Source organism: Periplaneta americana, chromosome 7 (genome assembly GCF_040183065.1).
Source record: "Periplaneta americana isolate PAMFEO1 chromosome 7, P.americana_PAMFEO1_priV1, whole genome shotgun sequence".
In the NCBI taxonomy this organism is placed as follows: Eukaryota; Metazoa; Arthropoda; class Insecta; order Blattodea; family Blattidae; genus Periplaneta; species Periplaneta americana.
Window position 1 is genome coordinate 182,241,083 of NC_091123.1, and position 15,456 is coordinate 182,256,538.

Below are 15,456 nucleotides of genomic sequence, written 5' to 3' on the forward strand. Positions count from 1 at the left end.
ATACTTGGACTTCTCCAGATGGATTGACACACAACCAAATAGATCACATCTTGATAGATAAACGGAGACATACTAGTATAGTAGATATTCGAACTTTCAGGGGTGCAGACTGTAATTCTGACCATTATTTGGTGATTGGAGAATTAAGAGAAAGATTATCAGTAGCCAAGCGAGTAGAGCAACAAGTTAATATTACTAAATTCAATATTTTGAAATTAAAGGACGAGGAAGCTAAACAAAATTATCAGGTCGAAATTTCGAATAGGTTTGCCACTTTAGAAAGTTCCGACGAAGTTGAGAAAGAATTAGATGTTAATAGCGTGTGGGAAAATATCAGAGATAGTATCAAAATTGCAGCTGAGCAGAGCATAGGTTATTATGAAACTAAGAAAAAGAAACCGTGGTTTGATGAAGATTGTTGCATGGTAGTAGAAAGAAGGAAACAGGCAAAATTGAAATTCTTACAGGATCCAGTTGAGGAGAAGAGAGATAATTATTTCAATGAAAGACGGGAAGCAAGTCGTACACTTAGGAATAAAAAGAGAGGTTACTTGAAGGAAAAACTGAATGAGGTAGAAACAAATAGTAAGAATAAAAACATTCGAGATTTATATAAGGGTATAAAGGAATTTAAGAACGGATATCATCCAAGGGTAAACGTTATCAAGGATGAGAATGGTGACTTGCTTGCAGACTCTCCATCAATCCTAAACAGATGGAAAAACTATTTTGCGCAACTACTAAATGTACATAGGCCAAATAGAAATTATCGGGACGAAATTGAAATACAAACTGCTGAGCCATTTACACCCGAACCCACGCTTTCAGAAGTCGAAATTGCGATAGAAAATCTGAAAAAGTACAAGTCTCCAGGTATCGATGAAATTCCAGCAGAATTAATACAAGAGGGTGGGAGTGCATTATATAGCGAAATTTATAAACTTGTACTTGCTATTTGGGAAAAGGAAATTGTACCAGAACAATGGAAGGAGTCCATAATTGTACCTATTTTTAAAAAGGGGGACAAAACCAACTGTGGTAACTTTCGAGGAATATCACTTTTGTTGACGTCATACAAAATTTTGTCCAATATTCTTTTGAGAAGATTAACTCCGTACGTAGATGAAATTATTGGGGATCATCAGTGCGGTTTTCGGCGTAATAGATCGACTATTGATCAGATTTTTTGTATTCGACAGATAATGGAGAAAAAATGGGAGTATAAGGGTACAGTACATCAGTTATTCATAGATTTCAAAAAGGCTTATGACTCGGTTAAGAGGGAAGTATTATATGATATTCTTATTGAATTTGGTATTCCCAAGAAACTAGTTCGATTAATTAAAATGTGTCTCAGTGAAACGTACAGCAGAGTCCGTATAGGTCAGTTTCTATCTGATGCTTTTCCAATTCACTGCGGGCTAAAGCAAGGAGATGCACTATCACCTTTACTTTTTAACTTCGCTCTAGAATATGCCATTAGGAAAGTTCAGGATAACAGGCAGGGTTTGGAATTGAACGGGTTACATCAGCTTCTTGTCTATGCGGATGACGTGAATATGTTAGGAGAAAATACACAAACGATCATGGAAAACACGGAAATTTTACTTGAAGCAAGTAGAGCGATCGGTTTGGAAGTAAATCCCGAAAAGACAAAGTATATGATTATGTCTCGTGACTAGAATATTGTACGAAATGGAAATATAAAAATTAGAGATTTATCCTTCGAAGAGGTGGAAAAATTCAAATATCTTGGAGCAACAGTAACAAATATAAATGACACTCGGGAGGAAATTAAAAGCAGAATAAATATGGGAAATGCGTGTTATTATTCGGTTGAGAAGCTCTTATCATCCAGTCTGCTGTCGAAAAATCTGAAAGTTAGAATTTATAAAACAGTTATATTACCGGTTCTTCTGTATGGTTGTGAAACTTGGACTCTCACTCTGAGAGAGGAACATAGGTTCAGGGTGTTTGAGAATAAGGTGCTAAGGAAAATATTTGGGGCTAAGCGGGATGAAGTTACAGGAGAATGGAGAAAGTTACACAACACAGAACTGCACGCATTGTATTCTTCACCTGACATAATTAGGAACATTAAATCCAGACGTTTGAGATGGGCAGGGCATGTAGCACGTATGGGCGAATCCAGAAATGCATATAGAGTGTTAGTTGGGAGACCGGAGGGAAAAAGACCTTTAGGGAGGCCGAGACGTAGATGGGAAGATAATATTAAAATGGATTTGAGTGAGGTGGGGTATGATGATAGAGACTGGATTAATCTTGCACAGGATAGGGACCGCTGGCGGGCTTATGTGAGGGCGGCAATGAACCTCCGGGTTCCTTAAAAGCCATTTGTAAGTAAGTAAGTAATAATAATAACAATAATAATAATGATGATGATGATAATAATAATAATAATAATAATAATAATAATAATAATAATAATAATAATAATAATAGGTAGTCAGATAAGGATATTTTTTTAAGTAGGGAATTATCGGGAAATTGCAATAAAATATATTTACAATACTGAATTTCAGGATATTTTATACATTTTACAAATTCGTTATGTACAATAATGTTACATGTTATACAGAACACAGTTCACATAATTATACAAATCTATGTAAATTTTACGTCATAATGGCGCCATATCTTGTCTCCAAATTCATATGGTAACACTTTCGTCAACAATCATAATATCATTCTTATATGAAATTATATTTTGTCTTGTGAATGAATTCAATGTTAGAATCATTAATTGGGCCATCATGAGAATTGATAAAATTATATAAAAAATGTACACTATTTCATGTACAAAATCACAGCCATGTTAAAGGCAGTATTTCTCAAAATACAATCAGCACCATTAAGGGGACACTATATTATGTATTACACATGCTTCCATGAAGTACCTGTAGGTTATATAAGCTTATAAATATATGGTCATTTGTTTTATTCAGCAATTGCTGAAATGAGTTCCATAAAATACGTTTTTGATGAGATGAGTCAATATAGTATCAATCTAACTCATATTTAGAGAACATAAGCTACAAAATCTGACTTTTATGTGTAAAAGAAAAATAGTTTAATACTTTAAAATTCTCTATGGCTTGATAGAAAAATTTCTTAAAACAACATGTTGCTTACTTAACCTCTTCCCTTACTATATATTTTACCAGTTTTGTGAAAAAAAGTGTCATATTTTTTTATTTTCGTAAAGAGGTCATTTAATATTGCAGAATCACTGTACATCAGTAATTTTCTTACATACTTAAAAAATCACTATGAAATAGACAATGGGACTCAAACGAGTTAACTCGGGTTAATAAATTTTGACACATGTTAGCAACCCGAGTTAACTCGGGATAATAAATTTTGACACATGTTAGCAACCCGAGTTAACTCGGGATAATAAATTTTGACACATGTTAGCAACCCGAGTTAACTCGGGATAATAAATTTTGACACATGTTAGCAACCCGAGTTAACTCGGGATAATAAATTTTGACACATGTTAGCAACCCGAGTTAACTCGGGATAATAAATTTTGACACATGTTAGCAACCCGAGTTAACTCGGGATAATAAATTTTGACACATGTTAGCAACCCGAGTTAACTCGGGATAATAAATTTTGACACATGTTAGCAACCCGAGTTAACTCGGGATAATAAATTTTGACACATGTTAGCAACCCGAGTTAACTCGGGATAATAAATTTTGACACATGTTAGCAACCCGAGTTAACTCGGGTTAATAAATTTTGACACATGTTAGCAACCCGAGTTAACTCGGGTTAATAAATTTTGACACATGTTAGCAACCCGAGTTAACTCGGGATAATAAATTTTGACACATGTTAGCAACCCGAGTTAACTCGGGATAATAAATTTTGACACATGTTAGCAACCCGAGTTAACTCGGGATAATAAATTTTGACACATGTTAGCAACCCGAGTTAACTCGGGTTAATAAATTTTGACACATGTTAGCAACCCGAGTTAACTCGGGTTAATAAATTTTGACACATGTTAGCAACCCGAGTTAACTCGGGATAATAAATTTTGACACATGTTAGCAACCCGAGTTAACTCGGGATAATAAATTTTGACACATGTTAGCAACCCGAGTTAACTCGGGTTAATAAATTTTGACACATGTTAGCAACCCGAGTTAACTCGGGTTAATAAATTTTGACACATGTTAGCAACCCGAGTTAACTCGGGATAATAAATTTTGACACATGTTAGCAACCCGAGTTAACTCGGGATAATAAATTTTGACACATGTTAGCAACCCGAGTTAACTCGGGATAATAAGGGAAGTGGTTAATAAAATTGAATGGATAAAACAATGTATTTTTTTGTACAAACAGGTAATGTAAATTACTTTCCATAGAAATAAAATTGATAAATTTTACTCTAAATTACATAATATTTGGTTACTATTACTCATTCTAGAAATGTTACTTTATACGTATATAAACCAATGACACTAAAAAATCAAAAGACTGCCTACGAGGTCTGTTGGTCAGCATACTCGCTTCCAGATCAGGAGGTCCCGGGCTCGGCTCTAGGTGAATTTTTCTTGAAGAAGAGGAATTCCCTGGGTGTCTAGAGTCTGGAAATTTGTATGAATGTGAGTGTGATTGTGAGTGTGCCGGGTTAATATTAATTAACCAATCATCACAAATATAAAAATACATCAGGACTGTCGCTGGGCAGTAACCTGAACACACGTTTCAGCGTCACATTGTTGACAAGTAACTCCATCTGTTAGCACAACCATAAAGCATCTAATAGATGCTATAGAGTTACCAACAACGAAAAAAAAAAAAGAATTCAAATGCAATAACTTACAGAAGAATTACAGGCCTCAAATGTTTTTTTTTTAAACACATTGGTTACTTGAGTTTACTTTTACAAAGACTGGGACAACGATGATGGCAGTTGTGGACTTAGCTGACAACTTGAAGATGAGATATAACCACTTGAGTTAGAACCAGGACATACAGTTATATCTTGTAACCACCAATCTGGAGGACAAATTGTCTGGATATCTTTCTGAAATGATGTGTCATCTTCTGGAGTAGTTAACTGTAAAAAAAAAGTGAGTAGTAGATAATACATTTCAACACATACTAAAAGCTAATATGTGCTACAAGTATTTTGATGTGTTCTGAAGTTTAATATCGAATTTATTACTGTAATTTAAAAGTTAAAGTTAATAATATTACAGTACTCGTGATTTAATTTTGTAAACAGTGAAACAGTGTATTTAATAGTTAAAATTACATAAATAAATACACGTACAGAGGAAGGACATCTTATAAACCCTTAAATTCGAGAATAATAGACCTAATTATTTAAAATACCAAACATGAGCATATAACATCGCTCCTTTCAAGTTTCTAAAGTCTGGCTGCAAAACCAGGTGGCCCGGGTTCGAATCCCGGTCGGGGCAAGTTACCTAGTTGAGGCTTTTTCCGGGGTTTTCCCTCAACCCAATACGAGCAAATGCTGGGTAACTTTCGGTGCTGGACCCTGGACTCATTTCACCGGCATTATCACCTTCATATCATTCAGACGCTAAATAACCTAGATGTTGATACAGCGTCGTAAAATAACCCAATAAAAAAAAGTTTCTAAAACATATAAGAGATATGAACTATTTTATGTGTATACCTATATTATTCTTTATAAAAATACTATGGTAAAATTTAGTTTTTTTTTTTTTTTTTTTTTTTTTTTTTTTTTTTTTTTTTTTTTTTTTAATGTAGGTAGTCCAAATTGTTATTGTTATTCCTGTATTTTATTTGCAGGATTCTGGATTCTGTTATTAACTAAAAGAATGACATTAACTTATTAGTTACTTTTACTTTTAAGAAAATTTTTCAGTTTATTTATATTTTACACATGTAATACTCAGGAAAATTATTCTCCAGTTATTGAATAGAATCTCTAAAAAAAAATAATTTGTAGAAATCTCAATACATGTGTTGCAATTGTAATCGTATTCATGCTGTGTATTGTGTCTGGACACAACATCGCTAATATCTCTGGAAGTATATGGTTAAAAAAATTAAGATGACCGTTGTCAATGCATTTTTTATTCTATAAGAAAGTCATTGAATGCATTATAAAATTTAAAAGCTGTGTTATAATTCCTAACAACATTTTCTCTGTTATTAATTGGATGTTATTTTTTCATAACCTTTAAAACATTTGCAAAAGCAGTGACTTAATACACTGACAATATTGAAGTGAACAATTTTGTACATTAAATAAGATTGATTTATAGTAAAGAAGGCTGTGGTCACTGACTCACATTACAAAAATTAGCACACAGATAAATTATAACAATTTATATCACTGCATAACCAAACAATCTGTAAAGCACAAGTGTTCATTACTCTTACTTACTTACTTACTTACTTACAAATGACTTTTAAGGAACCCACAGGATCATTGCCGCCCTCACATAAGCCCGCCATCGGTCCCTATCCTGCACAAAATTAATCCAGTCTCTATCATCATATCCTACCTCCCTCAAATCCATTTTAATATTATCCTCCCATCTACGTCTCGGCCTCCCCAAAGGTCTTTTTCCCTCTGGTCTCCCAACTAACACTCTATATGCATTTCTGGATTCGCCCATACGTGCTACATGCCCTGCCCATCTCAAACGTCTGGATTTAATGTTCCTAATTATGTCAGGTGAAGTATACAATGCGTGCAGTTCTGCGTTGTGTAACTTTCTCCATTCTCCTGTAACTTCATCCCTCTTAGCCCCAAATATTTTCCTAAGAACCTTATTCTCAAACACCCTTAATCTCTGTCCCTCTCTCAAAGTGAGAGTCCAAGTTTCACAACCATACAGAACAACTGGTATTATAACTGTTTTATAAATTCCAACTTTCAGATTTTTCGACAGCAGACTAGATGACAAAAGCTTCTCAACCGAATAATAACAGGCATTTCCCATATTTATTCTGCGTTTAATTTCCTCGCAAGTGTAATTTATATTTGTTACTCTTGCTCCAAGATATTTGAATTTTACCACCTCTTTAAAGGATAAATCTCCAATTTTTATGTTTCTATTTCGTACAATATTCTGGTTACGACACATAATCATATATTAATCATTACAGTACTCTGTCTTTAATTTTACATACCTGATTACTACTTTCCTTCAGCATGTCATCCAGAAGTTGACAATCACTGAATTCCTTTTCCTGTGAGTGTGCATTATCATGATGAACAAAACTGAGATCACCACTTTCAGAAACACTACAACTTGACATATTCTTAACAAAAGAATCAATTCCAATATTTTCTTGATCCTGTTCAACCTCTTTATCTTGGACTGATATGCACTGTTCACCAGACGAATTGTCGTAATATCTTTTTCCAACAACATCACATACCGGTACTGCAGCATTTGCAACTTGCTGGAAACAATACTGATTTTCTGTTCCTTGCCCATAATTATGACATGCGTCCAGTTCACTGTTATAATGTTTCTTTGCATCTGTACAAAATGAAAGCGATTCTGGCGTAGTTTTGCAGCTTGAATTCACAGCTGATTCAAGTTGTTCCATAATAACTTTTGAATATGCAAGGTCACCAGAGTCTGGGAGCATCTGATCATACGAGGGGCTACAAGATGGTTTGAATGTTGGAAGGTACGTGTCGCATTCTTGCTGGTGTAAGTCCGTTGGCATAACATATTGTGGATCAAAAAATGATGTATTATTAAATGTAAAATTTTTCTGATCTTCAGATGTTTGTTGTAAAGAATCAGAAATATTGTGACGCTGTGTATGCATTTGTGAATTTCCAGTATCAGAATAAGGCAATCCATATTTATGGTAACTGAAATGTGTTTCAGTGGGCAAGGAAGCAATCTTAGAAGTACAATCATTATTTGTCAACAGTGAAGCTTGAATGTTTGTTGATGAATGCAAAGCATTCAAACTATTAATCTGAGTGTAATGTGAAAACATGTGGTTACTTTTCTCCGAATTTCCAACCATATGATAATGAAAATATTGATTATTTTCGCTTATATTTACAGGTATTTGTCCTATGGATCCTTGAGAATTGCTTTCTTGTTGAGAAGGTGAAAGGAAAACAGGTTGTTCATTGCCATAAAGAGCAGAGCTAATCTGTTCCATGTTGAAGCCACTGTTGTGCCAGCTCTTGGGTACTACACGTTGCAACAGCGAGATCAAACTGCGATTGTAAGTGCACGTGTTCCCGTGATATATTGCTGCCTTTACTGATGAAAGCTGAAGAAGTGTATGTGCAAACAGAAGCAGTGCTTGTGGTTGTCCGTATCTCCAAATCATGTATCGTTGTAAAAGCAGGGAAAAATATTCCTGTAACAATAATGTAAAATATTACCATCTGTGATATGTGCATGTGTTACTAGTTAGCAATGTATGCAATGGAGGGAGAAAGGAAGTGGCCACCCTACCCCAGTATCTCCTGGCTTAATTGCCTCACTTGGTGTCACTTATGAGTAAGGAGCGGATTCCTATGTAATTAAATATTATTTTTGCGTGTGATAAAACACAATTAACAAAGTTAAAAATTCCGAATGTCAAGTTTCAAGTTCAAAACCCGAATTTTATTTCACATAAAAACACATATTTTCACAAAAAATTTATGTAAATACATATTTTCAGGAAATCTATTATAAACACATAAATCTTGGAGTTTATTTTAATTAAATAATTTTTTTACAAGAACTTTTAAATATTTTTAAACTAAATCAATTATATCACTCAGAAATACGTTATCTTTTTAAGAATTCTTGGTTGCTTCGTGTTTCTAAGCGCTGTGTGGTGTATCCGTGATCCATTTTCGTAATAGTATCGCCTCAAGTTCTGAGAACTGCTAGGCAGCATATCAGTGTTATTATTAGAGAATAAATTAACATGGACAAGGAGGAGAGATCTTGCAACACATAATTAGGAATGTTTATTGTTGCTGAAGATGATTTCATTCCGCGCTTTGTTTGTGAAACACAAGATAAGATAAGAGCTCGGGTATGAACATTATTTAATTTAAACAAATCTCTCGCCTCTCATTCATGCCTATGAAGTGAGGAAATACATCTTGTTGTGATTCCCTGTTATCGGACCATAAGCATAAGCTGCGTAGTGTAGACGTGGTGGCGTCGCTATAGGAAGCTTTTCTCCGACATTGTCAGTCAGTAGCTACAAACATTTTTTTACGTTAAGACGTGTGTATATTAGCCTCTTAAGATGCCTAAAATCAAATCGAGTTTAAGATCTCATCTACAGCAATATGTAGATGAATTTAAAAACATTTTTACTACCGATGGAAAAGTGTTATTTTGCCAACCATGTGGTAAATCAGTAAGTGCAGATCAGAGCTCTCAGGTAACCCAACATTTGTCTGAAAACAAGCACATTGCCGCTGCTTCAAGTGTGCATTCACGGCAAAACAGTGGATATAAAAAAAAATGTGTAAAGTTGCTCAAGTATAGGAGGGTGTGCCTGTAGGTGAAATTGACGGTGTGTGTTTGTGACATTCCTCTCTTTAAATATGCACAGCTGACGTCCTGTGATGTGTAAAGATCGTTTTCACAGTATAAGTCGTTGTTCAGAGATAATGGGCATGCATTTGTGATGGAGAATTTGGAAATGACCTTTGTTGTTCACTGCAATTCTCGGACAACTACTAGCAACTGATATTGAAGTGTGATTGGTGAGTACCTAGTAACATTTTTTTTCAAGCTAAGTAAGGTATTTTTGTCATACTTAAAAAAATATTTTTTTTTTTATTTTTAGCAAATATATTCGTACTTTTTAGCACATAAAAAATAAATATATTTAAATTTTTTAGCATATAAAAATCCGCTCCCTACTTATGAGGGTCCAACCCATCTTCAAGGAGTTGACTAGACAACCACAATATTTGCATCTTCTGGATAAGGTATAGAGTCAAGATTATACAGAGTATTGTATTACTTTTACTTTTTAATTGAGAATTACAGTGTATTCTTGGATGAGAAATGAAGGGTTCAGAACCATAGTGGACCAAGCGCCATTTACTAAAACCGTAGAAAACAAGGGTTAAAATGAAGTTATCATCATAATTCAATGGAAACATGTAGCAAGTAATATAAAGTATACACATTAAAACTAAATAATATGTCAATCTTCATTAAACTATGGTATTCACTTAACTTTAACCCTTGCTTTCTCCGTTTTTAATAAATGGCGCTTGGCCCACTATGGCTCTGAACCCTTCAAATAATCTGTCAAAATCAAAAGTCATTTTTCAATAGCTTCGTTTACAGTAATGAATAATAGGTATTCTACCAGTACTGCTAACATTAGGTGAGAAATTTTGGAGTGAAAAGTCATTAAAATTAAGATTATTAAAATTAATTAACTCTGAAAACTATAAAGGATCTCTAGGACATTATGAAAATTAAATAATTGATTAAATGGCGATCTTACTCGTGTTAATTATGTAAGCATGTGCGGCTTACAGCTGTTTCGGTGCTATTCGACACCATCCTCAGAGCCTACTAGATCTCGGCATCATCTCGAAATTCGCTGCCTGTTGTGTGGATGCGTTTGATTGTTGAAAAGTGTTGAAATGTGGTGTCAAATAGTGTGTGTGTTCTGAAATTGATCTGTGTGTTGAGAATTTGATCAGGGTGTGTTTTAGTGTTTCTGTATATTTCATATTGTTCTAGTGTGTTGAGTTTTTGGTTTTTGGTTGTATGTGTAGGATTTCCATGTCTGTATTTATGTTATTGTATGTGTGGTTACCATTAGTTATGTGTTCGGCATATGTAGATGTATTGTGTCCTCTGGTTATTGCTTTAATGTGTTCTTTGTATCGAGTTTGGAATGATCTGCCTGTCTGTCCAATGTAGAAACTGTCGCAACTATTGCATGTGAGTTTGTATATGCCTGTGTGGTCGTATTTATTTGTTTGTGTTGTTTGTGTGTTGAGATGTCTTTGTAGTGTGTTTTCTGTTCTGTATGCTATGTTGTATTTCTGTTTTCTGAATGAGGATGCGATCTTGTGTGTGTTTTTGTTTTCGTATGTTAGTGTGATGTATTTCTTGTGTTCTTGTGTTTGTGTTGTGTTTTGTGTGTTTTTGTGTTTGTTGAGTTTTTGTTTTGTCTTCCTTATAATGTTGTCTTATGTTTGGGTTGTAACCGTTTTCTTGTGCTATGTATGTGATTGTGTTCACTTCTTCATTGTAGTATTGTTGGCTCATGGGTATGTTGAGTAATCAATTATTTATATTCAAGTGTTAAAAGTAATGTACGAAAGAATGAACATGGATTATGAAAATTATTTACAATAATCACTCCATATATTTAAAAACAACATGGAATGACAATGCGCAAATCAATATCATAATAAAAAAATCTGCGAAGTGATATAGTGTTAACAGTTGTGTAATGAAGATGTATAAAAAAATATGCATGATAAAAATAAAGAATGGTAGGAAAACTAAAAAAAAAAAAAAAACTGTTAAAATTAAAATATTTAAGAGTATAAACCAATCATATTAGCTACCGGTACAAGAACACTAAAATGTGTTAAACAGATAAAACAAGCAAACATTGTGAAAAATAACTGATTATGTAATAAGATAGAAGTGAAATAAATAACAGATGGAATTTCAAATAGAAAATAAGTAAGTACTTAGAATAAAAAAAAGAGTGAATCTTCAATTAAAGTTTTCCCAACTACCTTGTGATTTTTAGCCTTTTCAGTTCACAAATTCTGAATATTAATATCACAGACCATTGTCTCGAAAATTTAAGAACTTTCTTTTTTTTCGTAATTTAATTGTTATTATTTTTTCTCCAATTTTACGACAAATAACTTGAGAGTAAAGAAGAAAACTATGTATTTCGAGTAGCTGGTTTGCTACTCAGAAACTTAAAGAGGAAATTCAGTAACTTTATTAAACATACTGTAGTTCGAAGTACCGATATATACTTACCTGTAAGCTCTCTGTGGTTGCTTCATTACTAGTACTGTTGTTGTTATAGGGATCAAGAAGTATGATAATAATAAACACAGCGAGAGATTTCTCATCAAGTTGAAGCTCGGATATTCTCTGCACAAGTTGGATTTCTACAGGACAACACAACCTGCGAAATATAATTTTAAATTAAAATACCAGTATTAAATAAACAGTAAATATATTTGTTGACGTCACTGGAAGAGGGCACAAAGAAGGGAAGTAGAGCTTCACTATGTTTTTGACCTCGGCATTAGGAAGAAGTGATAATAAAATTGTTATTTATGCAATGATATATAATGATAGCTATTGAGACACGAGTCTTAATAGCCATTATACGAGAGTTACATACAAATGTTTTTCTACGACCTGTAGTAAGGTTAGACAAAAATTAATTAAACTATAAAAAATTAAAATTAATGTTCAGATATACATTTCTTTATATTGACAATATGGAAGTATGAATATTGTTTTAGATAGTGGGAAACAAAACAGTAACGTTTGAGACAGTGGGAAACAAAACAATAACGTTTAAGATAGTGGGAAACAAAAGAACGCAAGTGATTCTTATTTGCAGTTCCTATAGATACGAAAATAAATAAATGAAATCACAGTTCCTTTTTGTAAGTTTTAACGTTAACTGAAATAGGCCTATAAAAATTATTGAATAATGTCTGATTCAAGAAATTTTGATGAAATGGAAATAATGGAGGAAGCTGTAAAAGTGAGCAATACTTTATTACCTGCAAAATCAAAGAACTTACATGAAAAGGTATATGGTATTTATTGAAATAAGAAATCTGTATCGAAGTGATAAGCTGAATCAAAATGAATGTCATTTCGCTACAGATCATCACTGCATAATAACTTCATTTCAGTATGGTCGTAGAAAAATATTGATAGGGTACAGGTATAAGGGAAAGTGTTAAATGTTATTACAAGAAACATTTTTATGCAATTATTTATAACATTTTGTATCATCCATCAACTTATGATTATCATTGATTGTTGTTATGCATCATTAGATTCAAAGTCTCTGTTGTCTCTATGAACCCTGCACAATCCACTCCAATTTTATTGAATTACTTCACGAATTCCATGTTTCGTAATCACTTTCAGTTGATAATTTATTTCATTTTAAGATCTTCAATAGACTGAATAGTAGAATGGAATTGAAGGAATGTTAAGTTTTCTGTTTTCTTGAAGTCTATTGTTATGTTTTTAATTCAATGAAAGAATATCGGTAGTTGTACCGAACAAACAATTTAATACAAATGAAGGAAAGAAGCTACAGTACATTTTTGTATTAAATATTAATTTTGTCCATGTTGAATCTTTCGTATTACTTTTAACACTTGAATATAAATAAGTGATTAAATGGCGATCTTACAAAAAATACACCCAAAACTCCAATACACACTGGAACTTGAAAAGAATAACTCCATAAATTTCCTGGACATCACCAAAACAAAAGTTGACAACAAACACACCTTCAAAATATACAGAAAACCAACCACCACCGCCACACACATACACAACACATCTAATCACCCCACACAACACAAACATGCTGCATTCAGGACAATGGTACACAGATTACTCAACATACCCATGAGCCAACAACACTACAATGAAGAAGTGAACACGATCAAATGCATAGCACAAGAAAACGGTTACAACCCTAACCTAATAGACAACATCATAAGAAAGACAAAACAAAAACTCAACAAACACAAAAACACACAAAACACAACACAAACACAAGAACACAAGAAATACATCACACTAACATACGAAAACAAAAACACACACAAGATCGCATCCTCATTCAGAAAACAGAAATACAACATAGCATACAGAACAGAAAACACACTACAAAGACATCTCAACACACAAACAACACAAACAAATAAATACAACCACACAGGCGTATACAAACTCACATGCAATAGTTGCGACAGTTTCTACATTGGGCAGACAGGCAGATCATTCCAAACTCGATACAAAAAACACATTAAAGCAATAGCCAGAGGACACAATACATCTACATATGCCGAACACATAACTAATGCTAACCACACATACAATAACATAAATACAGACATGGAAATCCTACACATACAACCCAAAAACCAAAAACTCAACACACTAGAACAATATGAAATATACAGACACACTAAAACACACCCTGAACAAATTCTCAACACACAGATCAATTTCAGAACACACACACACTATTTGACACCACATTTCAACAATCGAATGCACTCACACAACAGGCGGCGAATTTCGAGATGACGCCGAGATCTAGTAGGCTCTGAGGATGGTGTGAAGAAGCACCGAAACAGCTGTAAGCCGCTCATGCTTACACAATTAACACGAGTAAGATCGCCATTTAATCAATTACGGTATTAATTTTGTTTTGAACGATTAAGTGATAAAAGATAAAAAAATCTTCTGGCAGATGCTAGGATCTCAAATAAACCTTTGTTAATCGGTTGAAATATATGACAACTTACCCTTTTTGTGATCTGCTTCCATATGATTTATAATACTGGTTTGCTTCTAGCTTGTTGAAATCTTGTAGTTCACATTTATCAACCATACACGCACTGTTCGTAGAACTAAAATTACTACACAAATCTGTCGAACACACACTAGAAGATTCCTCTAAGCTCAGTGTTTTATTTCTTATTCTGTTTCTGCTACATTCTTCGTGAGGACTTACTGATGGCAGGTCTGATCTGCTGCAGAACGAATCAGCACTCGTAAAGTCACTAGTTGTCTGCTTCAGTAGGTCTGTTCCCAGAACAGAAGCAATGTAGATAAAACAAATGTCAAGCAAAGAGGACTTGTTTATTTCAGTGTTCGGCAATATTGCTTGGAATGCTATCGCACAGAACTTTAACACTGCATGCACACAAGCTTCTATCTTCTTCTGCAATTGCTGAGACTTACTGCAGTATGTAGATGAGTTGGATGTGACATTAGCATTGTAACTGACTCCAAAACCTACGAAAGAAATTACAATTAAAAATCTCAGAACATTTATAGTCCATCTTATTAAAAAATAAATAGTCCCTACTTTAGTACTCTACTATAATTCAAGACTTTGTATTTCTAAGAGAGTGGGAAATCAATATTTTATCCATTACTGGTCCCCCCCCCTTCCTTATTAGTTCCCCTACTTTTTCTAGTGTTTATAAATGATCTTGCCTTCCTAATAAAAGATGTAGGTCATCCCATATTATTTGCAGATGACACAAGTATAGTAATTACAGCCAATAACTCCAACACATTCCAATCTTCAACAGAGGAAATTCTCTTCAAAATATGTGACTGGTTCTCAGTCAATAAATTAGTATTAAATTGTAACAAAACTAACATAATTCAATTTAAATCCTGTCCAAATTCAACCTCG

General features: G+C 33.7%; 1 protein-coding gene across 1 annotated transcript; it reads right to left on the minus strand.

Moving 5' to 3' along the window:
• Nucleotides 1-4,335: 4,335 nt before the first annotated feature.
• On the minus strand, nt 4,336-15,033 carry LOC138702761 (uncharacterized). The gene is made up of 4 exons (XM_069830061.1): nt 14,555-15,033; nt 12,015-12,165; nt 7,180-8,385; nt 4,336-5,101 (listed from the first exon to the last, which is right to left on the minus strand). Exons 1-4 carry the CDS (start codon nt 14,638-14,640, stop codon nt 4,925-4,927), a joined length of 1,620 nt encoding a protein of 539 aa, XP_069686162.1. The 5' UTR covers nt 14,641-15,033; the 3' UTR covers nt 4,336-4,924.
• Nucleotides 15,034-15,456: the final 423 nt, after the last annotated feature.

Excerpts from the sequence above, each read along its gene's own strand:
- LOC138702761 (XM_069830061.1), bottom strand. The coding sequence starts at position 14,640 with ATGGTTGATAAATGTGAACTACAAGATTTCAACAAGCTAGAAGCAAAC. Across the intron at positions 12,166-14,554 it reads GGAAGCAGATCACAAAAAGG|GTTGTGTTGTCCTGTAGAAA; the intron begins GTAAGTTGTCAT and ends TATATTTCGCAG. Across the intron at positions 5,102-7,179 it reads TGAAGGAAAGTAGTAATCAG|TTAACTACTCCAGAAGATGA; the intron begins GTATGTAAAATT and ends TTTTTTTTACAG.